The sequence below is a fragment of the Aquila chrysaetos genome, chromosome 5 (assembly GCF_900496995.4).
Source record: "Aquila chrysaetos chrysaetos chromosome 5, bAquChr1.4, whole genome shotgun sequence".
Classification (NCBI taxonomy): Eukaryota; Metazoa; Chordata; class Aves; order Accipitriformes; family Accipitridae; genus Aquila; species Aquila chrysaetos.
In genome coordinates, this window is record NC_044008.1 from 26,053,523 (window position 1) to 26,081,340 (window position 27,818).

The window sequence follows — 27,818 nt, forward strand, 5'->3', positions numbered from 1 at the left end:
TCCCTCTTGCAATTCTGCTTCTCAGAGATTTTTAGTGTAAGTGCAAAACCGAACCCTCCGCTGTCAAGGGGAAAGCCACCTGGGTCCTCCTTCTGTCACTTGTCACTTGTATTGAACAAGAAAGTGCACGGTCCAGACATTCCAGCAGGATGAGGTGGGAGATGAAAAAACTTGCCAAGAAAAGCCAGCTTGCAGTGGAAAGTCCTCCCTGGTGAGGGGGAACAGAAAGGGGAAAACAAACCTCAGAATTTCTAATCTTTACTGTGCGCGGTTGATCAGTAAAGAAGACAAGAATGCAAATTACTCTGTGCTATTCAGAGAGACAACCTAGACGCGTTTTCAGAGCAAGAAACATAAATGTATTTCCTCTTTCTTCTTCATTTCAGACCTAGAATAAATGAAACCTACAGCTGAGAGAAAAATGTTACTTCTTCACTATGCAAACAGACAACACAGTTTACAAGGCATAGACCACTTTTTATTCTATTACAGTCCTTAGCACATGGGTTCTCAGCTTGTGGTACTACAAATAGCTCCTCATCCTAAAAATTCACCCAAATGCTGGAGCACTGAGATGAAACTAAAAGCAGCTGCACTGCATAATGCCGAAGGGTCACCTAACCTAGAGTCTTGTATCAAACGGTGTTCAGTGGTGTATGCCAGCAGGCTGTGGGACCATCACAGGCATCCAGGAACACTTCCCTGGTTACAAACTCTTAATTTCTAGGGATCAGTCTTCAGTGAGTTTTTGATCCAGATGTGTTACTTCTGCATTTTATGCCTCCATGGACTTTGGTTCCATTAGTTTCTCAGTCACTTTTTACATCCATGTAAGCTATATGGCCAGTTTTACAATTTAAGCATGCCACGGGTGAAAAAAAGCCGCTCTTTTTTCATTTTGGACTGGCTACCTCCCTACTACTTCTTCTATCAAAAGCCACACCTTTTCCACAGCACTCCTGAGTTTACAGATCCCCGTTACATTCTCACTGAGCCGCCTCTTTCCCAGCCAGAAGAGTCCCAGACAATTCAGCTGCTTCTCAGATGTGTTGTCATCACACAGCTTTGACTACTTTGATCCTCCTGTTGACGCCTTCCCCAGTTTTGCTACCTTTTTGCAGCAGAGCCAACCAGAATTTTACACTATGTTGAGACCTAACTGCACCATCAGTTTACACAGTGTAAAACTGTATTCTGTTTTATTCTTTCTCTCCTACTAAGTCATTCTTAGCACTTGTCCGACCTGCTGCTGAGCAATGAGCTGGTGTTTCCACAGAATGACCTAGATAACTCCCAAAATCACTTTCCTACAGAGCAATAGCTACTTCAGAGGCCCTGGCTGCAGGTAAATTGAGAATTAAGTATTATTTTATGTATTATTTTATATTTACATTCTTTTAGCAAATGTTGAATTACATCTTCCATTTTATCAGACACTCAGTATCGTGAGATTTTTCTGCTACTTTTAACACTTTCCATTTTTGTTACTTTTGAGAACCCAACGTAAGTGCAAACATTACGTTACTATTTACCCCTCTTAACTGATCTGTTAATGTCTGTTGAGCAGCAGAGTCCTGCTTTAGCAGCCTCTCCATGTTGGGAATATTGGCAATTTATTCCTTTACTCTTTATTATTCTATTTTGCAAATAGCCATATAACATTAAGGGACCTCCACTCCAACCAGCGCATCACTGTTTTTTAAAGAAACTTTAATGAGACACCCTGTCTGAACGCCTTGATGTAGCCTGCATCAACCTGGCCTTGTCTATCTCAGTGAAGCTTCCAAGAACTCCAATGACCATGAGGCAAGGACTCTGCCAACGTGTAACTACTCACGTTACTCAGGGCTTTTACACTGTAATCACCTGCTGACCCGTAAGCTTCTCTCACAGGCGTTCTGTTTAGAAGAAAACAAAACAAAAGCACATACAGGGTTTATTGTTCTACATCTTTGACTTACGTAATGCATTTTTTCCACACTTTTCACTTTTGTCCATTTCTATTTTCTGAACTTTGACACAAAATACTAATGTACTAACGAGGACAAAGGTTAAGTTTTTTCCTCTTGTGAGTTCTCTAACTAGCTCCCTCCATGAAAAAAAAAAAATTCTATCATCCAATGAAACAGCAAACCAATGCTCACACTAAAAATTGGGATTTTTATTTGACTTCGCAGTCTCTGCACCATCTTAGGTATGGTTACCACCAGAATGAGGGATTTCGCTATATATAGTGTTAATTCTCAGTGGACTTACTTCTTAGCCCTAAAGACTTAGGGATTCAGTCCAAGGGGAGTCCAGACTACCTGTTGCTTATTTAACTTCAATTCATAGCATGGCACCAGTTTCCAACAGAACAAATTGTTTGTTATCTCTATTGTCTCCACAGCCTCACTTAAAACCAGATATTCTAGTCCTCAAGTGTTTAGACTGAGGTCTCCACAGAAATACATAGGCAGTGGGCTCAGTTCCAGTTTTAATGGAACCTTAGTTACACTGCTCTTCACTGTTTATTTTCACCAACTTCTACCCTATTCTTTTACCAAAGTCTATTTATCATCCATAATCACATTTCCCTTCTTAAACATCTATTTTTCCCCAGTTCAGGGATTTAAAATGCCTACTTTTTTCATTGTTAAATAAATGTTGTGACAGAAGTCTGGTTTCATTTTGGTTTAGGTAAAGCCTGCATTTTCTGCACATACTCCCATTACTAATGAGCCTAACTCCTTTTGTTTCCTTGACGCTATTTGCACAGTCATGCACTGAAACACTGCTTCTTTCCCTCTCTTCTCTCCCTCTGCATGGCTTCAGAAAGCTACCACGTGAAGGCCATGATCCTCCACCCTGACAGTCCAAAGAGCAACCCAGTGCTAAAGTAAAATCTTTATTCCAACAGGAAAGTGTATTTTTTTAGTAGTGGAAGAAAGGAGGAAGGAGCAAAAAGGAGTAATAATCTTGTTTCTGTTCAGTGCTGCTGCATGAGAGAGCCATACAAAAACAACAAAAGGAAATTGTCAGTGAAAGGAAATCTACAAACTGTCCAAAATAAGCAAGTCAGGGCAAAAACACAGAAAATCTTTCCATTATATTCTTGTCAAGGGTCTAATGTAAAGATCAGTTTTCTGATCCTGTACTAGAACATGTACAGCTCACAGTTCCAGCCACTTATGTGCCTGCATTTAGGCTTCCTAACATGATCCTCCCTGTTGCTCTAGGGATTCTACAAGCACGACGAACTATTTCTCTCTTTCTTCTTTCCTGAACCGTGTGTTGGTTTTCACATGAAAACCACTGTTCAGGAATATGGCAGCTGCAAGACACACTCACCATGGTTTTCTTCTCCCCTTCCTATTTCCATCTGTGCCATGGAAATAGGAAGGCAACCCTGCCTGTGGATATCTCTTGACACAGTAGGGATTTCTTTTTTTTAACCACATGGAAAACAGACCTTTCGTGCCCATTTAAGCAGGTGCTACTGGTCGCCTGGAGACAGAGGCACTGAGGCAAACGGTATTTCAGTGTTTGCCTATATATGTACAAGTTACCCACCAACCAGAGAAACATCCTGTGCAACAATCCTTCACATGGGTCATGTGTAGCAATTTCTTATGCAAACTTAGCTATATTCTCCTGAAACCATTTCAGGGACAAACCTTTTTTTGACAAATGTACAGAAAACATTAATTTGAGGAGCTGAGGTTGTTTTATTTTAACACCTAATACAATTCAAATTTAAAGGATTACTTGCACAAAAAAATAAACACATTTGGTATAAAAATTTATCATCACTTTAACACCTTTTTTTCCTCTTATGGCCTGCGCCTTCTCTGGAGCAGAAACATATAAAGACTAATGGCACAAGTTTGTTTTATTCTACAGCATTTTTTTTTTGCTTTTACATACTCAAGTACCCTAGAGGACAACAGCCCGCTGTATACAAGAACCATTTTCTTCAGCCTGCTGAATTAAGTTTCATAAAGAACCAAAGCTATAAAGGCATTTTAAAAACCATTGTCTCTTTTTTTTTTCCCGAAGCACTGACTTTTTGCACCATTTATATACATAGTGTTACATAACAGCTCTTGAGTACAGTACATGCAGCAGAATATATCTGTTGAATATAAAACATACATTTAAAATCTTGACTTATCGGAATTTTTTGAAGATTGAATAATTGTAGAATGCCCACTGCTTAGAGAAAATGGTTTGATAGTACAAATGTCTGCATATGTTGGCCACTGGAACAGTCCAAGGCTCACTGGAATAGTATCTGTAGCACATCAATGTGCATAAATAATTTACTTACAATAATAAAACACAACTAGCAAAATCAATAGTTCAAGATCTTATGACTGCTATGTTAACCCTTAAGTGGTTGCAAGGAAGTGTGGTGGGGGTTCCTCCCCCTCCCAAGTCCTCTACAAAACCTTTAGTATGTAATTGGTTTTCCAGCTGAAGAAACTTATTTATGTCTACTGCCTCTTCTCTTCATTGCAGCTGTACACTGTGGACAGTACCATTTCCCTTTCGGTGCTTCTGTCAGTCCAACACATCCATAGTGGAACCACTCAATAGGGCACTATAAAAACAGAGTTAAAGAGAGGGTTTGGGATTTGGGTTTTTTTCAAAACACCTATCACAAATACAATTCTATGAAAATTAAGCACGAGTAAAAAGCATAGATTCTGCTTTTCACACAAAGTCACGGGACAAAAGGAGGAGAGAGGAAGATTTCAGTCCTTAATATACACTCAACAGACTAAGGAAAGCAACAAAAATTCTAGGAGTCATATATGGACTCGCATAACAGAGCAAAAGAAGTATGTTGTGCTTCGAAATACTTGGTTTGACAACACTAAGTGACACAACAGTAATTTTATCACTCACTTCTGTTTAAATATAGCATCTCAGTAAATACACGATTACATTCAACTGTTCTTTTAAAACCTTTTATTTGAAGGGGACAACTGATATTAGCAGCAACACAGCTAAAGGTTCCCAGAAATAAAGGGCGTTTTAAAGATGTCAAACATTCCCAGTAAAGGGGGAAGCCTTCTAAAAGAACCTGAACTGTGGGACAGGTGAAGAGAAGTTTCCTGAAGAATGATTCAACTCACACGCACATTACTCTAAAAAAACCTCTACTCTAAAACCAACTCTAAAGAAAAGTAACTCCTGCAAGCAACAGTTACATGCACATGCCTCTCATGAACCTTTTGAACTTTGTTACTTACATCTTGGTTATCACAGCCTACCATTTCACCATACGACACCTAGTAAATAAGAAAAAAACCTTATTATATATTACTATTTAAAAGCAGTCAGCATTTTCAAAGGGCCAAAGTTCAACCTTCTTCCTTTGAGGAGTTCCTCCATTAACAGCAGCAACAATATCTTGATTTTTCTTTTGTTACACAACCCAAAGAACATCATGTTCACAGCAAATTGATTTTCAAAAATTTTTTATGCAAAAAAAAGATACTTCTGCATATTTCAGGTTGGATTAAAAAGGTCAGCATTCAAAACCTGAACAAATCACATTTTGGTCTAAACAACAGTGCTCAGTACATTATCAGCCCAGTTTTCAAGATTATATCGATGTCTGGCATCTCCCTTGCACACATGACAATTTCAAGCACTTTATTTGAAACAATCAAACACTTTCAAGAGAATTACAGAATTCTATAAACTCTAAAAAAAAAGCTGACACTCTTAAAAGTGTTTAAAATAAGAACAGGCATTTTTAAATAAACGTTTCTCATGTTGTCATTCACTCTCTCAAGATTCCCAACAGCCTTCATAAAACTAGTTTTTTGTTTGGTTGCTGGGGTTTTTTTTTGTTTGTTTGTGGGGGTTTTTGGGTTTTGGTTTTTTTTTTTTTTTCCCAAGGAAAGTAGAAAAGACCAGGCAAATTCCTTACTAACTTAAAATTTTAACTAAATTCACTGTGAACCTGTTCAATTTCTAATTTAATTATTCCTGAAGTCTTCACTAAAAGATTTAAAACTCTCCAGGTATGTCACATCACTGGAAAATGTGCTTGTTTTCAGCTTCAACAGTTGAGTTCATTATTAGTATCACCAGTAAGTAAATAAAAACAGATCAGAATTTCAAGACTGCAAATAGAATGTTTTTAAATTAGCTATCAGAGAAGGAATTTCAACTACAGCAAAATAGCAGGTGTAGTTGTATTTCAGGTTGGAAGCCATCCTTACCTGATTACAAATGCAGTAACGTGGCTCATTTGGATCATAGGTCCAGTCAACCTGGCTATTAGAATCAGACTCTGGTATTACTGCTGTTTGCTGAGACAGTTCTTGTGCCAGTGCAGATGAAGAAGAACATGATGATAGAGAGGAAGACGAGGAAGATGATGAGGACTGCTGACTTGAGGATTTGTTGTTGTTTCTGGGTGGGAGGGAAGACAAAAATAGCATGCATAATTTAAATTCATTTCCTGCCAAGTGAAAGAATCACTGAACAAGTACTTTGTTGGCTCTGAAATACTGCAGTATGTAAATACCAAAGCATCATTTTCTAACAGATTTCATTCAACAATTGCAAGAACTGAAATGGACACACCGAATGCTCTTTGGAGAAGGAAACAAGTCATACCACCTTACAAGTACAAGACACTATTCTAATCAATGGAATTTAACAGCTTTAAACTGCCAAATGGCTTTAATGAATGTTTTCCTTCACAAAATTTTCCATCAACAGCCCTGGCGTCAAGTTCCCATAAAAATTATGTTACCAATAAAACAGGAATTTACATATAAATAATATCATATGTAATGTTCAATAGATTACTGTTTTGAAGATGACTGATTCTATGTTAATCTCCACTCAAGCATCACCAATCACTCCATAGGAACAGTGCCAGAATACAAATTCTACGCTTTTGCTTATAGGTCAGATCTGACACCCAAGATATCCATAGATGAAAAATGCTTCTAAGACAAAATTATTAACTGAGCTGTGAATACACACAAATTTGTATGAAGAAAAAAACTCAAAGTCAGTTTAAAAGGATGGGCATTTTGAGACAAACTCTTTCAAGTACAACCTGTGATTGTTGTCACAATGTGTTGTGACACCGTGTTGTTTAAAATGTTTTTAAACTTCATTTTAATCAGAAATAAAATTCATTCTGTTTCCTGCCCTAGATGGGCAGCCATCAGAAAGCATTGTGATTATTTGTGAAGTGGCATGAAGCAGATCTCCAGATTATTTTAAAACCATCTACAAACCATTGCATGGTAATTCCCAACATTTTCCGTTAGGCCAAATCTTCTCTCCAGAACACAGAAAAATGAGGGAAGAAACTAGACCATATCACAAATGGAAAAGCAAATCAGGACATTTAGTTAAAACCTTGGAATGAGTTTGCTTAAAAGTGAGAGGGCAAAAGAAGAAAGCCCTGAACAAAAAAAGGCCAGCAGGCAGTAACTACCTTCTGCCGATTGCTCCCCAATATTAAGTATTTCTAATATGGCCCATGACTTTTAAAAGAAAGCTTAGCTGTCTTAAAAGCTATAATTGCAGTCAACAAGTAAGAAAACCTACTTGCTTTTTCTGCCACTTCGTGAATCTGTGGTTGATGAACTTAATGTCTGTGTTAATGTAGATGCCAGAGCTGATGATGAATATCCAGTCGAATCTCTGGATAAAGAAAATTCTCTTCCAAGCTGAAAATCATTGTTCTTAAACGCTTCATAGCTGGCTTTCAGACTGGATGTTCGTCTTCCTTCCTTCATCTAAAAGGAATACTGACATTGTATCAGATTACACAGTAGAGCTCTTACAGAAGACATACTAGGCTGCTAACTGCTAATTATTTGCACATACACTTGCACAGGTTCATTAGTCACCCTGTATAACAAAATGATGTATAGCGAGATGTAAAAAGGTGTAAAAATATCCCACAGGAAAAGCTAGAAAACAAGCTGTCCCTTTATGCAAGTTTTACAGGATGAAACTAGCATATAAACAAAAATGATAGTATGAGAACTGAATCACATCAGCTGAAAGTGATCACGGGAATTCAGAAAAAATAAAAAAAAAATCATTAGTCTTTCTTCTTATCAATAGCGGATGGCAGAATGACAAGAACGTTTTGACACTACCTGCGCTGTGGCTTGCACTGCTTGAGCTGCTGCCATGGTAATTGCACCGGCCCCGGATCCTGAAGATAATGAGCCCAGGTTATATGATGCCAATGGTTGAGAAGAGTTTGTATTGTATGCATTGTTTGAAGAGGATGATGAATTATTGTTTCGACACCCTTGATGAACAGAACACATTTATGAAATTCAAAATGAAACTAAATTCCTTTGCATTTTAAGAAGAATTATATATGACAACCAGTGAAAAAGTAGGAACTCCGTTTATGCATCAGAGCAGTCTGATCATTTGGAAAAAAGTTTAAAAAGTCATTTGACACAGCCAGTATTGGCTTATGAAAAAAAAGAAGTTTGTTCCCCACCTATCCTCATGTGCAAGGAGTCCTTTTAGAAAGACAGTCCTCACTATCATATTCAACTATCAAAGAACAGATGCAGCTGCTATGTCTATATAGACCCAATCTCCACTGAAATAATGCTGACTACTGTAACCATCAGGAAGAGAGTAGGAATGTGACTGTACACCTATATTGCTTCTGAAGTAAAACTTTTAAAAATCTTAACTCTAAAAACCATCAATCACAGTTTTAATGCAACGCAGATTTCCATGGCCATCTACAGACTGACAGCTGCTCAAAACTTAATTTTATTTGCCATCTCATGTGAAGTTCCTTCAAAACAAAAGTAAAATGGATATGAGGGAGACTACTTAAAACTGATAAACAGCACTAAATTCCAAAACATAAGGTAGTTGACTTACTATAACCTCTCACAATCTTTTATTTTCAGAAAAGAAACTATGAAACACACTAATTTTGAAAATGGGCAGAAGGTTGTGGTGGGTTTTTTTTATTCACTACTCAAAAAGACTTCTCACCTCTTTTGAAAGAGACAACACATGCAAGAATTTTATCGTAGTCGAATGCCACGTCAGACCAACCCTTAAAAAAAACTGTGAAAATTCTTCTCCCTTACTTTGGAAATTGTTGCATGCGTTTCTTTTCCCCAAAGTAATAATGCATTGATCTCTTATATTTCTACTACTGGCTGAATGAAACTACTGTTACCTTCTTCCAAGCAGTGTAAATAACAAGAAACAGTCAACATGCAGCTGTTAAATGACAACAAAACTGATGCGCTTCATGGACAACACAGATGAGTAACAATGCCTGTGATTTCCCATGTTTCAAATGATTGAAAATCCCAGTGGAAAGGGTATGAGCCTCTGATTTCAAAAGACAGTAACTCACAAATATAATTGGGTTTCTCTTCTTCCAATTAAAAAAGCAATAAAATGCAAGACAATGAAGATTACCTGGTGTATTTTCTTTAGAAGCATCTGAAGTCAGGGTAGACAGAAGAGCTTCAGATTTAAACTTCTTTTCAGGAACATGATCTGTTGTACTATGGTGAGAAGATGGATTGTGTTTCCTTTCTAAATGAAACAAATGGAGGGAACTTAAATGTAAAACCTTTTCAGCATGAAAGTCAAACTATAACTGGAGATAATAAAACAGCACTTTCGACTCATTCCCACCAGCAAAATCTTATTGTTTCATTCTTGCACTTCTTCTGAATAGATATTATTATCACTGCATTACGCCTTTCCCCCCACCCCCCCGCCACCAATGTTTGGAGAAAAAAGAAGAAAGTTCTGAACTTTTTTTTTTTCTAATACTACTCAACAAAAAATACGGAAACATAAAACGTGGATGTGTTCTTAAGTCTCAAAGACTTACTCTCTACTGGAGTGTGAGAATGGGCGTGGTGGTTATTCACAGGCTGTGATGGTGTATCCAGCTCCAGAGACCCTAAGAGGGAGGTAAAAAGGATAGGAAAATTTCAGTCATCATTGCCATGGTTTTGATTTTTAGATACTACATGAATCTTTATAATATTAACCAAATCACTATGCAGTTATATTTATTTTAATCAGAAGGATTTTGGTAGAGTTGAAACCCTTCCTGTACTACAACCAGGAGCTGCTGAGAAGAACAGTTTTAAAATAAAAACTGGTGACTGCTGCTGTTCAACTGTCAAAATTAAGAAGTTAAAATCAAGGCCAATAAGGAGAACAAACAACAACATTGCGGTCAACATGCCACTTATTCAAATGAGTTGCACACAAGCCGGTGACGTTTGGAGAATGCTGTACCAAAAGTACTGACAATCTACAACAATATGAATTGAAAAGAAGATTGTACCAGGTAAACTGTGTTAGCAAGGCATCTTGTCACACTGAGTCAAAACACACAAGCACTAGGCAAGGCCTTTCAAGATGATCTAACATTCAACAGGAAGGGCTTCAGATCATTATCTAAATTTTCTTAACATTCAAAATACAGAGCAACAATCCAAAGGGGGGAAAAAAAAAAAAAAGAAAAAAGGCAGGAGAGGCACAAATGCAAGTCTATGTCTAAGAATAACATTTCTTGTAATATGAGGCTAAACGATCGCAGCATAGGAGAGACTTTGACCATAAATTTCCATTAGAACAATATACAACAGTTTATGTATCAATCTTCGGCAAAAAGATTTTGAACTAGCTGCAATACCTACCAACTTACGTTTATACAATCCAAGAAAGTAATTCACATTCATTTTGCAAAATCTGTAGCTTCAACGTTTCTTTACCTCTTTGTTTTTCAGTGCTTTCAAAAAGTGCATGAGTGTATTACAAAAGTTTAAAGAAAATTATTCTAGATGAGGTTCAAAGCATAAGGAGATATTTCGGCCGAGCTAACATTAATCATGCTATGTACTAGTCCAAAGGCTGCCCTCTGGCGGAACCTCAACAATATGTATTTACTCTGAAAGGTAAAAATATTAAGTGGCTTCTACTTTTCACTTTATTAAAAAATAAAATAAATACCTTAAGTGTGCAAGGTGCAGTCTTGTACATTTCTATTTTGAGTTCTTGAAATTCCACCCATCTACCTACCTCACCTCGCCAAACACATACCTCAACTGAAGGTAGTATCACATCTTAAAACTGCAGCTGAGATACCAACTAAGATAAACTAGTCCTTTTCTGTAGTTCCTAGTTCATTAAAAGCACTTACTTTGCAGGTTTGTTTTTGTGCCTGTTATCTGTAATAGCAATTACAAGTAAAAAATCCAAAACCTCCCAGCTTTTATGACAAAGCCACACAAAGTTCAAAGAAAGAATATTTACTTCTAATCTCCTCGAGTGATTTAAGTTACTTTTCACTATCCTTGGGTATGAGAACAGTCACCGCCTCTTAGCTCCATAATCACGATAGTTAAATCAACTTTGAAATTTATCATAATCACATTTGAACTTGATGTCTAAATGCCGATGCGTACAGAAAGGCCAAATTCTTCCACACCAAGCTGGCCAAAAAGCTGGCACATTACATTTTTGTTCACATTCTGAATACCAGCATTGCTATATTTGTTAAGCGTGCAGGTTTTTTACCCCAAATGCTTCTCCCTCACTACCCCATTACAAAACAACCCACTCTCTCCCCTTTAAAAAAAGAAAACCACTGAGTACCTAACTTTACTTGACATTCCAAACCTATAACTAAAATAATGACCTTCCGCAATTTGGTGGCAATCAATTCAAGTAAGAAATGGTACACTTTTAACTGGGTAGGTGGCAAGCTTAGGCTGAAGTACTTGTCTGAACACCTACAGTTATTAAAAACAGGTTTAAAGAATTCTGTATCTTACTGTAGCAATTGACAAGTGCAACAGTTGTGCGAAAAAAACATTACTCTAATTACTCACTTGTATTTTTACTTCATTGGTAAAAATTGAGGTTGAAACTAAAATTTGAGAATCACTGACTGATGAAAAGCATGCGGGTTAAAACACAATTTTGAAACAAGTGGAAATACTGCCAGCCACTAACAAGTGTATGATATTTTAATTTTGCAAATTGACAGAAAATCTGTCAAGTTCTTGAAGAAAATCATGCATACTTACGTCTCTCTAGTATTTCTGTAATTCCAGCATTATCTGCTTCAAGTTCCATTTTAAATTTAGCAAGTTCCTGGTCCAATTTTCTCAAATGACGGTCTACCTGTTTTTGAGACAAAGCAACAATAAATAGCATCCAGTTCTAGAACACGAATATCGACATACTTAATCTCAGGCTTGCTAAATATTTCCCTTCCAGCAATTCTCTGCCATGCCGCACTAAGCACGTATAAAAGCACGCAGAAGCATAACTTCTCAGTCACCTACATTTCCCCAACTCAGCAGAGATACTACAGTTAACACCAAAATAGCGCTGTTGCTCCTAAGCTGCGCAGTCAATCCCAGCACACAATAAGGCTGCATATTGGCTCAGCAGCTAGAAGCGCTCCCCTTACTGTAGGCTATGTTCCAAGACACAGCGTTAAGTATTTTGTTTGAGAAAACAGATTAAGAGGACTTGGGGGTGTTGTGGGTGCACGTATAGAAAGGAGAGGAGAAAGAACAGTACCTGACGTGCACTTTAGAAGAAATTGGGCTGCATCGGGGAAACTGCAAGTTTACTGAATTGCAGTTTGTATGCCACTACACACGTCAGTAAACTTAAGTATTCAGCAAAAGGGTCTCTAAACTGAAAGTGTAAAGACTCCTGTGCATTGAGTAAACTGTGACATGCTCTTGGGTACTGAAAATTACCAAAAAAACACACACACGCCCCCGAACTTAATATAATGGAAAGAAACACTATGTTCCAAACACCTTCTTCATCTGTAGTCATACAGCAGAATTCTAAACTATTAAAAATTGAACAGGTTTTTGCAGTTACCAGATAACCAAAAGAGAAGAGTAAGTTCCAACTTTTGGAATTAACTTTTAGTTAACTGAAGTGAAACTAAAGCAGGCAAGACATATTTGTTTTAAGTCTACTATATTTTAGTGCAGTCTGACTTGCAGGTTCTATTCTCTGAGAAAATGTAAAATAAATATACCTAAAATTAAAAAAACACATGCTATACGGAAAAGTAACTTGCTCATGGTCTCTTTTCAGAAAAAAATAAATAGAACAACATCAACATGCATGAAAACCTTGTGATTTCTAAAATTATTTCTGTATGTTTTGTATTTAAGTGACACTACTCAAAGCAACAAAATTCTCAAAGGTCAGTAAAATATTCAGTATTTCTTTCACCAGCAAAAATATCTCTATGTAGCTGACATAACAGTACAGGTAGCACAGTTGTGCTTACCAAAATGTTTAGAACTCCTCAGGGCATAAATTTAGGTAATTCGCCACAAGCCTTCTGTCCACTTACCAAATCATATATTTGATTAGCCAGCTGCACTTTTTCATCTGCATCTTCCAAGGCCTTATAATAATCCTGTTATAAAGAGATTTTTTTTTTTTTTTAATTATGAAAGTACCTGAATTACTTTCATCAATTTAAGCTACTGTTATCCAGCACAAAATGTAAGTTTAAAGGAGAAATTCAAGTTGGTTTTCAGAAAGACTGTGAAACTCTACTGTAAACAACAATCAGCTGAATTTTATATAACAGATATTAAACATCAATTTATCGTTTGTGCCTTAGAAAAAGTCAAACTGAAAGATGTGGACACTTCCTCCTACAGTGGTATTTACATTTCTGTAAGAAACGCTACAAGAAAGGAAACAGTCTTGGATTTATTTTATATTACACAGCATAACGTTATGGACTCAAAATGAGATGATGTCTTTTACTTCGTATGGATCTTTAAGACCACTGCAGATACTACTGCCCTTCAAAATGATGCTAAACAGTACTGTGAGGGGAGGCCTTCCTAGCACTGTAGTTAAATAATTATGTATATAGTTTAAATTATTTTAAAATACATTTCTATAACTCGTATGTGTATTCTAAAGCTATCCCATTTTAAAGTCTGCTCTAACTAACGAAAAACCACAGACAAAACTTTTTTTATTTTAAAAAGTATGTTTACACATGTTTTTACTCTAGTTTTAAACAGGTTTAAGTGCCTTTTCATTCTCCATTTCCACTGAACAGTATCTTGCTTAGGCGAAAACTACTTGAAATTTTGGTTCAACTAAAGTCAAAAGCAAATTTTTCATTTTCTCCAGTAAAGTAAGAGCTTTGACTTCTTCTTTTTTAATTAATACAAATAGATTTCTGTATTTAAAGGAAAAAAAGCCCTTGGACAAGTAAGTGGCTGAAGTAGCAAGTGCAGGAGACTACAAAGGAGTTTCTCCTGACAAAATGATGGACTACCTTGCTAACAATACCACCACCAATGCCCGAGTGTTGAAGGATAAAACAGAACACATCCATCTTACTCCTCCCTCCCTAAAGCTACATATACCATAGGTGTAACACATACAAGGACATAGGCAGAATCACAGGAAATGCTGAAGCTAAGCTTGAAAAACATCCTCTAAAAGAAAGCCAATTAACATGCAACTTCGTGTCACACAAGCAGAAACAAAAAGTCTGAGCTCAGAATTTAGTACCTGGTTTCCTCACCATTTCAGGATCATAATTTTTAAAATGCCAGCAAATACTGGGTAAAACTTGAGAGAAATGCTTGATCAAAGAAACCTTTCAGTCATTTTTCTCCTCCTAGGTAGTTCTATCCATCTCTGTGAAAGCCCAAGGGAAGTCACAGTTCTGAATGCTTAAGTCTCCATCAATCATAAGCTATTTTTTCCTAAGGTTATCTTCATTTGCAAAAGAAAAATGCAACCCACTCTTGTGATATCCTTACTTTTTTGATTGATGTCATTTGTTCTTCTCTCCATTCAGGTTTGTTTTTCTTTGCGTTCATAAAAAATTCATTTACCCTCTGCTCAAGCTGATCCATTGCATCTGTAGCACAGGAGAAGATTAAGAAAAATGTTATCTTCTCATGTACATAAACATTATGAAATAAGGCAGAATTTTTTTCTTAAACAAAGTCGACAGGACTGAGGTGCAAACTATCAGAGAGGAAAAAAACCAAAACAACCAAAACAACCAAGTGACAGTGGACAGAGGAGGGAAATATTTACCTTAATTTCCAAGGAGAATTGCATTCTGGTAGGATTCTCATCAGGGTTCTTGTGCTCTCCAGCATGGGACAGGCAGGACTCCAAGTTCTAAAGGTTTTTTGTCCCTAAGAGCAGTGGTAGTGACTTAAAGCACGACCCAAACTCCTCACCCAGGGCTCTAGACTGCTGACTTTGGAACATTCTAGCCAGTTACAAACTGAGCAGGAAACAAAATGTTCTCCTAAGAGAAACAGTCAAATACAAAACCAAATAATTGAAAAAATTAGTGCCTCAAAAAGGTAGAGCAACTGAAGAGTCAAGTCACCGTCTAAGTCAAGGCCCTCTCCATCATATGCTAGGAAGGGTGAGGGCAAATTGAAAGCACTCACAAAGTCACTCCCCCCACCCCCACACAGTAGCACTAAGGGGTAAATGCACTGATGAAATACTATCTGGACAGGATTCTCACTTACAAGAAGTTGAGAAATATCCTAAGGGAAAAAATAAAGCCACCAATTCTCTAACATTAACTATCATAAGGAAGGAAAATGTCAACTACAAGTTGTTTTGTTTCATTGTTTATTCAGTCAGGAACAGGGATTCCCTTCCCTTTCCCTCCAGCCTCCTTCAAAAAAAAAAAAAAAAAAAAAAAAAAAAAAAAGGCACTGAGTTTACTATTTCAACAGCTGGACACTTGTGCGTGCAACAGCTTGCATATTTCCAAAAACACACAGCTGCCTTAGTCAAACTAGCTTGGACAGCCTTGCTAGTCTCAGGATAGACGATAGTACTGAAAATTTTTTCAGCGATACTGTCCAGATAGCAGTTTCAAATTAAACGTGACAAGGCACCAACTACCTGCAGACTTCAGGCTCTGGATGTAAAACACTTAAGATACTTTCCAGAAACCACCATTAAAACTGGATCACATGATGGCCATCAACTCTTACAAAAACAAACAAACAAACAAAACCCCCCAAACCCCCAAACTAAACAGAAAAGCAAAACAAACAAAAAACCCCACACCAAAACCAGTGAATTAACTAGTTCAAGAAACTCATGAATCCCCAAGTATGATTAACTCTTGAAATCCAATGAAGTCCAAAGGTTTTCTCACTCTGAAAATTCACAACTAGAACTAACTGTTCACATAAATAACCAAAAATCATTCACACTAAATGATCAAAAACATCCATCGATTTTCCCTATGCTAGGAACATCCAGCATCAAAACCAACAGTAACCCCACAACTGATGGGACAGAGCACAATTAATCCCAAGGCAGAACAGTTGTGACATAGGGTCACATCAACTTCACTTAGACCCAAACAAAGTAGTCAAACAGTTTTGGTGTAAAACAGTTTAAAGATGGGAGAATCTGTACAATGAGCATTTTCCACTTGCACTGTTGTTATTCAGGGGGAAGATGAAGAAGCCTGAGCAGCAAGCAAGCTGCACACACTTCATGTGGAGGCTTCTAAAAGCTTTGTTCTTTGACCAAAAGACTATAATTTGGTCCATAAAGCCAACAGACAAAATGTTCTATCTCCTGCTCCCAGAGTGCAGACAGCTACGTGATAATTATTCTAATGGCTCCATAGACATGAAAAGAAAAAAAAAAAAATCTTTCCTCTTTACTTTTTATTGAGGACAAATATCAGTCTGTGTGAAACTGCGTAAGGGAAAACTTCCACAGAAACCTGGTCTCTCCTGAAAGGGCAGAAATGGCAAAGGGGAATGCAGGTCAGATCTATTAAATTATATGAAAAGTTTTCTCTGGTACACTCAAGTTCCTTCACCTTTTCTTCCCTGCCTACCTTTTCAATCCAACTGTGATACTATATTCTGAGATACTAATTTCTTAGACAAGATTTCCCAAGAGAGTTGCCAGAAATTCTATTAGAAGAAAAGCCTTCTTCCAGAGCTTGACATTTTACCATGGAGGCCTGATAATCCATGATTTGAACTTAAATAGAGAAACACATTTTATGCTCCACGTGGAGCTCAGCTAAAGGTCAAGAGTCAAGTCACAACCCAGATGGTCTTCACTTCTCCCACAGCCTTACCAGGACATACAGTAGGTAAAGCTGGTTTATTATTTCTTCCAACAACAAACAGCAGCACCTGACCCATTAGAAGTCCATGTGGTCCAAACAGGACAGAATATAAAGTCAACATTGACTCTGAAACACAGCAGGGCAGTTATCTCTGAGTTACACCTCATGTAGGTTTCTGGGGCAGCATTGCTCACCGAAGTACTATTTTCAAGTACTTCAGAGAATCATCACAGTAAGTCACTATGTCACAGCATGAGAACAACCTCCAGGTTTGCACGTAGCATTCAGCAGGCAGTCTGCCAACTGATGTTGAAGAGATGCTAGTCCAGAAGTTTCATAAATGTCTTTGGATGCTTTGTCACTCATTGTGCAAGAATTACGGAAGTACCAAGGTCCGAGATAATTTTTCTCTGGGCCTAAGGTTGGTTTTAGTATACAATATTCAGTGTTATTTGCTACTTCCAGTAATACAATATGGAGTGTTATTCACCACTTCCAGTTAAAGCAGAGGAAACGACACTACTGCAACCTTGGCAGTGCTAGTTGGCTCAGTTCTGAAAAACACTTCAGAAAAACTACTAGCTTCTTTGCGTCCCTACTGAACAGAAGTAAAATCTGTGAACTTACTCAGAACTACCCAAGTCAGTGAGCTGCTCACTCCCTCTCCTGGTGCTCCCTAGCGACAGCTACTTCAGAGGTGTCATCTCCCATAAGGAGCCATTGCTCTGTTCCCACAACTTTACGAACTGAACCCAAGACAGCACTTAGGCCAAAAAAAAAAAAAAATTCTTACAGACAGTTCAACATGTGTCGATGAAGCCTGTTAAACAGACCTGCTGGGTCCACTAATGCAAATGTCCAAGGGAAAGCCTGAGACCGTGCTTCAAAGTATTACAGGTTAAACCATTGTTTTCAAGAACTGTGCTCCCACGGCATTGCATTTTGTACTCCTGTATGGCATTCACTTCTTATTTCAACCCTTGCTCTTTCTCTCATTCTTCTTTACAATAGTTTGACCCTTCTGTATTCAGGATTCATCTTTTGTGCACTAAGCTTCATTAACAAAGACCTTTGCATCACAGTTACAGATGAACGTATTAATTGTGTGTTAAATGACAGCAACGCCTAACTGGGTTTTACGGGACACCCAAGTCCCAGGTGAGAGACTACATTAGAAAAGATGAAAAGGCAGCGCTCCCTGAAAACGGCATAATGCAGGGTGTTATATCAGGATATAAGCAGAAATATAGGTTTACAAAGGAACCTGAAGCAGACCGCGCCTTTGGTTGCGCATCTGCTAGGGCACAAGAGGCTAACCAAGCAGCACCGTCACATACGCTAGTATGAGGGGAGCTGGCTGGAAAGTTTCAGAGACAGCATGCCGCTACCTGCTGACGGAGTGGGACATAACTCACGTTCCAACCCACCATCACTGCTCTTAGGGATCAAAAATCTGAAGAGTTTGGGACGTGCCACCGAAAATGCCTTTGGGAGCAGCACAAGCCCAGGAGCGAAACCCCTGCGACACCCTACTTGCGCCGAGACCGGCCGGCGGGCGGCGGCCGGGGCGGGGAGGTCGGGGGCCCGGGGCGCTGGGGGGCCCGGGGGGGTGGGGGGGGCCCGGGGCGGGCGGCCCGGCGGCGCCGGCTGACACGGCGCCAGGCGAGCGCGCCCCGCCCCTCGCTGCGTCCCGGCGGCTCCCCGCGCGGCGCCGGGCCTCCGCAGCGCCGCCTCCCGCAGCCGCACCAGCGCCCGCCGCCCCGCAGGAGACGACGCCAGACGCCCGGTGCCGACGAGACGCGCCCGGCCCCGCGGCGCTGCCGGAGAGCCGGGGCGCAGGGCGGGGAACCGGGGCGCCAACGCCCCGGGCCAGCGCGCGGGGCGGCGCGGGGAGCAGAGCTGAGCGGAGCCGCCCACCCAGGTCGGAGCGCCCCGGCGGCGGCGCCGCTCGGCCCCCTCCTTCCCTCCTCCGCCTTCCCCCTGCCGCCTCCCCGGGCCGCCGGCCGGCGCCCTGCGGCGGGGCGCGGCGGTGGAGCCGGTGCCCGCGGCCGCCCCCCGCTGGCGGGGCGGGGCGGGGCGGGCGCGGGGGCGCGGGGAGGGGGCGGGCAGAGGCGGAGGGGGCGGGACTCACGTACTCTGCACCTGCAGGTCCATCTCGCGCATCTCGGTGAACCTGTCGCGCAGATCCATGGGAAGCTGCTCGATCACTGCGGGCACACGGAGGGGCGGGGGAGCGGGGAGAGAAGGGAGGGAGGGAGGAAGTCAGTCAGTCAGCCACTCGCTCGCTCGCCGCCGTGGGGGAGGGGGGCGCCGCCTCTTCGCCGCGGCTTCCCCCCCCGGTTCCCCTCCACCGGCCGTGCCCGGCCGCCCGGCACCCCCGTCCCGCACACACTCACTCTCCAGATAGTCCTCCAGATACAGCATGGCGGCGGCCGGGCCAGCGCCAAGGGGCTTCTCGCTAACGGGGGCTCGTCCCTTCCAATATGGCGCCGCCGCCAACAACACCAGCGGCTCGACTCAGCGAAAACAACATTGGCGGCTGACGGCGCTCGCTCCGGCCGCGCCGCAATTGGCTGCCCGCGCCGCTGACGCGCGCCGCGGCTGGCGCTCTCCCGCGCGGCCTCACGGGAAATGTAGTCTGTGCGGCAGGAGGCGGCGGGAAACTACGAGTGCCGCCATGCACTGCGGCGGCCGCGCCGCACCGCCCCGCGGGGCGGGGGCGGCCCGGGCTGAGGCGTCGGCTCGGCTCGGCTCGGCTGGGCTCGGCTCTGCCCTGTCCCGCCGCTCCTCCCCGGTTCGGCCGGTCCCTGCTCCTGGAGGCCCGCCCGCCTCGCGGGATCCGTGCGGTTTTTGTGCGGGAGCCCGGTCGCAGCCCCCTGTCCCCCGCCGCCCCGGTGTGCCAGGCGAAGTTCGGACGTGCGGCTCCCGGCCCTTGTGAGGGACCCCGGCGGCCGAGGGCAAGACTGGCGAAGAGAAGGGGAAAAAAACTTGCGCATACTTGATCAGACTTCATGCTTTTGCTTGCTTGTCCGTTATTTTAAATGCTCGCCAGCTGGTAATGGTGCGTAAAAAGCACAAGAAATGACAAAACTAATGAAATCACTCTAATTCCTCTGTCTTCTCACGAGTGACCCGAGGTGAAACAAGCTGCTCTGTTCGGCATGCATCAGTAACGTTACAGGCAAACCAGAGCACCAGCTTCTGTGGGCTTTAGAACTGCTGCTCGGAGTAGAAAACAATAATTAGAAGATAGGAGTGATTGCCATCCAGTTACAGCACTTCTTACTTAACTTATTTTTAAATGTTTGGGGCTGAGGCTTTTCACGCAGTTTCAATCCCCCAAATAGTTTATTCCATCACTGTTTTATCACTGTCGAATATTTATTGCTCTAATCATGGACTGATGGTTTTATCCAGATTCGCTTTTTGACTGGGGGAAGGAATTTTTAGGGCTTGCGTGATGTCAGGTGTAGGTACAGGAGCATAAGAATTGCAGTAGCAGAACAGGCTAGCTTTCTGCCGTGCCTTTTATCTCCCTTTTCATGTTCTCATCTGTGCCATATGCATCCAAGCAAGGAAAGAAAGTGTATGCTTAAGCCAAGTCTGAGTAAAAACCTGCGTGGGATGTTTTTGAGTGTCAGGACCAATGGAAAATGGCATTCTTTTCTCATGTTTTAAGTTCATATATTGTGAGTAGTTAGCTAAGGATGACTGAATTTTGGGAAGTGAAGCATAAATTTTGTGTGTAGCCTTTATGAAGACTGATGTTAGCTATGTCTCAAATAGATCAGGTATAGCGAAGCATCTTTTTTTTTTTTAATTCCCGTGTCATTACGCATGGAAAACAAAGGTATAACAATAACTATCAACCTTGCGAAAAAAAGTGCGGTGCCAAAGCAGTCACTTTCCATACTCGCTCCATCATTAGCCATGTAGTCTGTACTGCCAAAACAAGAAATATCAACTACTTCCATACATGCCAATGAACAGTTTTCAGACGGTTATTAAGCTCAGTTAGCCTTAGGTGAAAGAATCTGTATATTATTGGTCATACAGATCACTCTTTAATGTACGACTTCTGACACACTGGTGTAGGAATGATAATATTTTTGAAGTTTTCTGTGAGAAATGGCTTGGACCCATTTTGTTATGCAGAAGACAAGATTGACCCTCCCTGGGAAGATAAATGCCTGCACTTTTATTGAAGTGAAAGGGTTTGATGCAGCCAGAGAACTTAGCCCATGCAAAAGCACCACAAAGTAATGACATCCTATATTCGTTAGGAGAAAAGCTAGGTGAATTTAGGGAAATCTGAATCGACGGGGTCACTTTCTTTTATGCTCAGTGGTGGCTTTAATGCTTTTTAAAGAAAAAAATTTCATCGTAGACATGTTTGGGAGCAGATTTCATGCAGCAGACGTTTAAGAGAACAATATTGTACACAAATACCATACAAAGACTGCACTGTTAGAACCACAGCTGAAACACAGTCATACAATAAGTTCTTACCATTTGCTTCATGACCAAAATCCTAGGACAACCAGGACATTGGGACCTTGTGCCTTCTCCTATGCTCCAGTTTTCATGCCTGAGTTTGCCACATTCCCATCTTTGCAAGCTTGGGAATAGCCAGCAAAATCATCACTGAGAGCTATTGTGCAAGGGTATTGTCATAGAATTATAGAATGGTTTGGGTTGGAGGGGACCTTAAAGCATCTAGTTCCAACCCCCCTGCCATGGGCAGGGACACCTTCCCCTAGACCAGGTTGCTCAAAGCCCCATCCAACCTGGCACTGAACGCTTCCAGGGATGGGGGGGCATCCACAGCCTCTCTGGGCAACCTGTGCCAGTGCCTCACCAGCCTCACGGTGAAGAATTTCCTATGTGCTTTGGTGCCCAGATCAAGCAAACCAAGAAACACAGCTCTTGGGGCTGCGTCTCAATCATTTCCTTTAGTAATAGCATGTGCACTGTCTGTGTTAGTGGAAAGGGAAAATGAAACTCAGGCATGCCAACAGAATGACAAAGAAAAATAGTAGTGGGGCTGGCTGCTGTCTTCAAGGTCTGAGTGCCCCCCTTTATGTTTCATGGTTTATTGGAACATGTAAGAGGCTTTTATATAAATAGGAACCTGCTTCAAAAATTGTTCATTGTAGTGCTTTACAGCAGGGGATGCGTGGGGATTATGTAGTAGAATACAAATGAAAATACAATTCAACTTTGTTCAGTATCTATTGAAAAGCAAACAGGAACTTATTTATCTACCTGTAGTCTTCTTCAGTACTTTTTTTTTTTTAGGCAGGTGGGGAAACTGTCACATTTTTCATTTCTGTCAATGTTAATTCATATTGTATAGTCAAATGAGTAGCCACACCAACTTCAGTGGGATTGTGTGTATAAGCGCTGCTTATCATGGCATACTGATGGAACTGACTTTAAACTGACGTTTAAGAAGTAATTATCCACTCAGGCCATAAAAAAGAAACTATTTTTACAATGGAAAACTTCCTGTTGTGTATAAACATAAAGAATTAACTGTATTGATTAACTCAACTTTTAGAACAGCCTAATTAGAAAAGCTCCTGATAAGGAAACATGGATTAATGACTGTGTTTATTGGGATGCAAATACAGTGAAAAAGAAATAAACACCAACTGTGAACTCAAGGTAAAAAAGAAATTCAGTTTGTGAATTACAATCAACATTGTACAGCAACAGAACTGCTTAGCACAGAGAAAGGAAGGGAGGCCACAGGAGCTGCTGTTTTCTCCTGTTGATATAACGTTATTAATGTTGATGGCATTTCTCCAGCAAATATTTCACATAAATCATGTATCATCACTTGTGACAGCATGATGGCATAAAAGAATATTACCGTTGTCTGTGATCTACCTAAAGCTAACTGCTTGCATAGGTTTCATTAGTTTTCAACTGACAGGAAAAAAACTGATTAAAAACGTGGTTTTATGTTCTGATGTACACTTCTCAGATGGGGTTAAGACTTTTAAATCTTCTCCCTCTCTTCTGTCCTCACCCATTCCAGATCTCTGTAATGTCCTTTTTCTATTATTCTAACTTCTTGTATCTCTTCCCACATGTAGGGTTGTTTGACACATCTCTAACTCCATCCTTTCTATCTTTGTATTCCACCTGCTATGGATCTGTTGGTCTTTCCCTTTCCTTATTGCTTCCAGATCTACTCTGTCTTCAAAGCTATACGATTTCAGGGGCTTTCTGTACCTGTTTAGGACTCTCACTATTGCATAGTTTCTTCAGTACTCTGATTTTAACTCTTGTCTAATCCAATGTTTCCAGACCTGTAGTCCTTATGTTTTGTTTCCTTGTTTTCAAGGACAGGTTTCTAATGCCTTGATTTGAAAAAATCAGGAATTACCTACCTAGCCCATCCCTAGATTGATGCTCCAGGTGTCAGCTACTGCTGGTAGGTTCCTGTGCTTCGATTTCTCATAAGGGAGCCTCACTGCCCATTGCACACAAAGATTGGTGACGTATGGAGTGCAGAAAGCAAAACCTGTCTGTTACTGAGGGCTAGCCTGCCCTCACAGAAGAACTTTTAAGACACAGTGACAGCTAAGCAGCACCAGGCAGTGGTGCAACAGAGCCTACGTACAACTACATGCCTGGATGGCTCTCAAACTACTAGAAATGAGCATTTTGCTTTTCTTTGGCACCTGTCACTGCTGCACTACGGCAGTCCTGTCTGGTGGGCCAGAATCCATTCACCACGGTACGCTGCTGCGAGCATGTGTTGTCGATCGCAGCATTCCTAGCAGTTTTGTCTGCCAGTGTCAGCATCAGGCCTGCTGGTCTCCTCACAAGCTTTCAACTATTTTATTATAACTCCTCCTCACTTCCTGTTTGTTGCCTGCTATTTTTCTGCTCTTGCTGCTGTTTTTCCATTCTTTCCAGTCTCCCAGTCTCACAGTCCAGCTGTCCCTCCCAGCTGCCATGGACCCTACCATCTCGCATATTCCACCCCTTCTGCTGCTGCAGGGGCATCACCCGCAGCCTCATTCTCCCTCTGCAGGAAATAACTATCATTCCTGCTGTACTACACACCATGGCTATTGGAGGACATTAGTTAAATAACTAAATTGTCTTGAGACTGAGCACCATGTAAGGGTTACAGCATGATCGTATTTGTTCTGGGCAATCAACTTTATGTAATGGGAAACTCCATCCAAAGCCAGATCCTAGGAAAATGCTGAGTGAGACTATCAAATACATAATGTTACCCTTGTCTAGTGCAGCACTATGCAGAAACTTCACACTTCCATGAAATGATCCTCAAAAGGGCAAGTTTGGCCCAGAAGTACTGTGGCTGGATGGTAATCTATCTGAGAAATCACTTTCCTTTTCTACTTATTACAAACTCTTTCAAATTCTTGGATTCACGTTCTTATTTCTGGAAACAAATCCATGACCCCAGATAATTAATTTGCTTTAACAGTCAACAGGAAAATGGAACTGCCATTTATTTTTCAGCTTGACTTTGTGTACAGACTCGGGCAATTACATCTTCATCTTTTAGTTAATTTTATCTGCTACAGACTCAGTTAAATTTACTTGCAGATTTCAGTTATTTCCTGAAAGTCTGCAGGATATGAGCAATTGCTGTTTATATATTAATCACTGAAATGTTTTATCCTGGCTTCCTAAGGAAATAAAGCTTATATGAGCAAACCATATGTGTGCACACTTCTTTATCTGTCCTTTCACTCTGCCCTGTCTCTATTGCATTAATTGACTAATTTCAACTTGTCTGAAAGAAAAGTTGTTATTTTAGAGATGAATTGTGTACTCCTTAAGTGCTGTGTTGTCCCTAATAGTTTTGGGTTTTCTTCCTTTCACTGAGGAAAAGGTTGCAGTATGAACCTGTCACCTATTAGACTCAAGAAAATCCACAGATGGGAGCAATAAGTTCCCCAACCATGGAAAATGCTTCAGTTGGTGAACATAACTTATTAGGCACTGTTGTAAGCCACAAATGCACAAGGAGCCGACTTAGGCAGTTTTGCTGCTCACGGACTGTCTGATTTTGTTCACTTGATTTTCTTAAAATCCTGAATGCTGGGTCACACGGCATGCATGGGAATAAAGTTTGCAAATAATTATTTTAATGATTATTTAAACACTCCTACTAAAAGTTTATTTCAAATGCCTTTAGCTGATTATCTGTAATAAAAGATATTTCTTGCCTTTTTATAATTGCCAGATTTACAATCATGCTATTTTCCATGAGGTCAGCACATTCTTGTGCCTGGAAGAGGTCCATATCTGCTAGCTTTCCAGCAAGAAATGCTATAAATGGCTGCTACAACATCAGTGGCACAAAAGAATGTGGGATATGACACCATCTATCCCCTGTGCTGCTCAGAAGATGTGTCCTCTGAGAGTTGAGGTCTGCAGATGGAGCAGGTAAAAAAAAAAAGAAAAAAAAGCTCTAAGTTAGGAGATGACAATGCAGTTGTATTACCCTCCACCCAAATTCATGCCCTTGTAGCCTCCTTTGTCCCTGGAGCAAATTCAAAGAAGCTGAAAGCAGCAGCAGGGGAAGGAAATACTCTGAGAAATTTGCCAAAATAGTGACATTATGATTGACTGAAGGAGCACAGCTGCCACAGGAGAGGATGCAGACTTCGAGGTCGGGCATGAATCTTCACTGCTACAGGGCATACACTGTCAGATATGTGAGGATAACCCAGAAATCACCTTCTCCTTCACGATCATTAAGCAAAAGCTGTGCAGAGATTACGGCACCCGAGAATCCAGAGTTTAGACTCAGAGGAGCTGCAGGAAAGGACAAATCCTTGTGATAGAATGCAAGTACTGTCACTTCTTATGAAGGGAGAGAAGATCTGCTGGAATTTAGTACAAGACACAGGTCTGCCTCTTTGCTGTGATAATATTAGGCAAAACTTGGGGAAAAAAGGGAAGAACAACTGACTTTCTTGAGATTTTACTGCTGGATGTATTGGAGATGGTGATCACATTGTAGCTGTTATGATCCAAAGATATAATCAAGTGATCTTTCTGGGGAAGCTAATTTACATAAAAATTATTTTATTAGAGATGTATACAATTGATGAAAATGCAGGCAATTTGGAGAGCACATAAGCTCTTCTCCAACTGTCCTATTGACATTTTCTTGTGTGATGTTTTTAACTTTTACAAATATTTCAAAAGATCTAAACATACCTATTTTATATACCCTTGGTCAAATTTGTAACACAATTAAAAATATACCTCCTTAGCTTACAAATAAACTAATGTTATTCCCTACCGACTTGCATCAGCTTACTTTAAGGTTATTATTGTTTATAATTTTTGTTCTGAAATGCAAATTCATGGTCCCACATGTGGTGCACCCTGTCATGTTAGTTACTACAGAAATAAAGAATAAAATGTGGCCACAGGCTAAGTTAATACCTGCTATGTTTTTCATCTCGTGCATTGGTGGAGTAACCTTACCGTATTTTTAGATGACCTCTAACGGTTTGCAATCAGCACATACCATAATGACGTAACAAATTACCTAATGTTTGCATAAATGCAAAAATCCTTAATGTAAGCATGCCCAAGGTTATTTGAAATTCCATTGCTAAAACAGAACAGGCAGTAAGTGCCACTGCAGTCCATTTTAGAAGGACTGATCTTGTTTCTAGTTTTCAGACATGTCCACAATTCTCCTGTATTTCAAGGCCAATACTTTCCAAAAAAGAAATCTAAATTTTAAGTGTGCAATATTATTTTATTTTAGTGCACGTGGAGAGTTTGCCTCCTAGACATCCACCTTACATCAGTATTGTACTTCCACAAAATATGAAGAGAGTTTCATAGTCGCTTTGGACTTAACTGGCATAATATTAGTTGGCATTAATTGCAATGAACAGCGTATTTCCGGCGTAGCAAGTGCTAGGAATGCCACTTCAAAAGCAGCTTTTCTACCATGAGGAGGAGACCTCACTCACAAAAGAGTTAATTTTAGTGAAGAGGTTCTAATTGAGAGATTTTCCAGCTCTCATTTTCACACATGTTGGTTGCAGAGCTGTCTGGTCTTTTATATTTGCATATGTTTTGCCCATTAAATTTGTCGGTATCACAGAAGTTATAAGAATTAAAGGCTTTACCAGAAAAGAGAGCTACTTCGTGAGAGGTCACAAGTTCAATTTACAGCATGTCAGCAACTCTAAGGGGAGTTGTACAGGGGCAGGGGAACATTTTTGTTAAGAAAAAAACCTCCTTATTGTTTATTAACCGTCAATAATTTATAAGGAAAGTAATAAAATTACTGCATTTTTTACCCCAATTCAATTTGAAAACAAAAAGTAAATATTTTTTCCCCGTTAATGAGAAATCCTGTATTCCACTTAGTTACATTCTCAGATCTCTGCTCTTCTCTGTGTCTCTGCCCTTAAAGATCAATGCAAAACAGTCAGGAATGCGGCTGACTTGGAATTCTTCAATGAAACAACTTTTTAGCTGGAAAATACTCACTCACTGTATACTAAGGCACTTGTAAGAACCGAGGTGCTTCAACAGGACTTTTACTGAAATGCAAAACTCAAAGAGAGTGAGAGGTATAATAGGTAATAGGTAATAGCCTTATGATCGTGAAACTCTCTTGGGAGACAAGCAGCAAATTCAGGAATCT

At 40.5% G+C, this 27,818-nt stretch overlaps 2 protein-coding genes across 11 annotated transcripts; one reads left to right on the forward strand and one right to left on the reverse strand.

The window, feature by feature from the left end:
• Positions 1-79: 79 nt before the first annotated feature.
• Positions 80-19,713, reverse strand: ING3 (inhibitor of growth family member 3). 8 transcript variants are annotated; one of them, XR_005932331.1, is made up of 14 exons: positions 19,540-19,713; positions 19,279-19,350; positions 14,826-14,926; positions 13,382-13,447; positions 12,078-12,174; positions 9,866-9,937; positions 9,442-9,561; positions 8,130-8,287; positions 7,570-7,760; positions 6,219-6,411; positions 5,238-5,276; positions 4,521-4,582; positions 1,838-1,898; positions 80-208 (listed from the first exon to the last, which is right to left on the reverse strand). XR_005932331.1 is itself a non-coding variant. In XM_030014865.2 (14 exons), exons 4-14 carry the CDS (start codon positions 14,919-14,921, stop codon positions 103-105), a joined length of 1,200 nt encoding a protein of 399 aa, XP_029870725.2. In that variant the 5' UTR covers positions 14,922-14,926; positions 15,109-15,328; positions 19,279-19,350; positions 19,540-19,676; the 3' UTR covers positions 80-102. The 8 variants fall into 8 exon arrangements, 7 of the variants coding, with proteins under 7 accessions (XP_029870725.2, XP_029870724.2, XP_029870723.2 ...); XM_030014865.2 differs by lacking the exon at positions 1,838-1,898 and adding an exon at positions 15,109-15,328 and having other exon boundaries at positions 19,540-19,676; XM_030014864.2 differs by lacking the exon at positions 1,838-1,898 and adding an exon at positions 15,109-15,212 and having other exon boundaries at positions 19,540-19,662.
• Positions 18,573-27,548, forward strand: LOC115341595 (translation initiation factor IF-2-like). Of its 3 annotated transcripts, XR_005932332.1 has the most exons (3): positions 19,873-20,204; positions 23,496-23,585; positions 25,380-27,548. XR_005932332.1 is itself a non-coding variant. In XM_030014868.1 (2 exons), exons 1-2 carry the CDS (start codon positions 18,625-18,627, stop codon positions 25,513-25,515), a joined length of 576 nt encoding a protein of 191 aa, XP_029870728.1. In that variant the 5' UTR covers positions 18,573-18,624; the 3' UTR covers positions 25,516-27,548. The 3 variants fall into 3 exon arrangements, 1 of the variants encoding a protein (XP_029870728.1); XM_030014868.1 differs by lacking the exons at positions 19,873-20,204; positions 23,496-23,585 and adding an exon at positions 18,573-19,064; XR_003923449.2 differs by lacking the exon at positions 19,873-20,204 and having other exon boundaries at positions 21,950-23,585.
• Positions 27,549-27,818: the final 270 nt, after the last annotated feature.

What these genes read in the sequence shown, in the direction of transcription:
- LOC115341595 (XM_030014868.1), top strand. Translation starts at nt 18,625, where the DNA reads ATGCCTTTGGGAGCAGCACAAGCCCAGGAGCGAAACCCCTGCGACACC. An exon ending in GAGCGGAGCCGCCCACCCAG is followed by an intron (nt 19,065 to 25,379) that starts GTCGGAGCGCCC and finishes TATAATTGCCAG; the next exon opens with ATTTACAATCATGCTATTTT.
- ING3 (XM_041123299.1), bottom strand. Translation starts at nt 19,567, where the DNA reads ATGCTGTATCTGGAGGACTATCTGGAGA. An exon ending in CTAATCAAATATATGATTTG is followed by an intron (nt 12,175 to 13,381) that starts GTAAGTGGACAG and finishes TCTCAAAAACAG; the next exon opens with GTAGACCGTCATTTGAGAAA. An exon ending in TAGGCTGTGATAACCAAGAT is followed by an intron (nt 4,583 to 5,237) that starts GTAAGTAACAAA and finishes CTGTTTTTATAG; the next exon opens with TGCCCTATTGAGTGGTTCCA.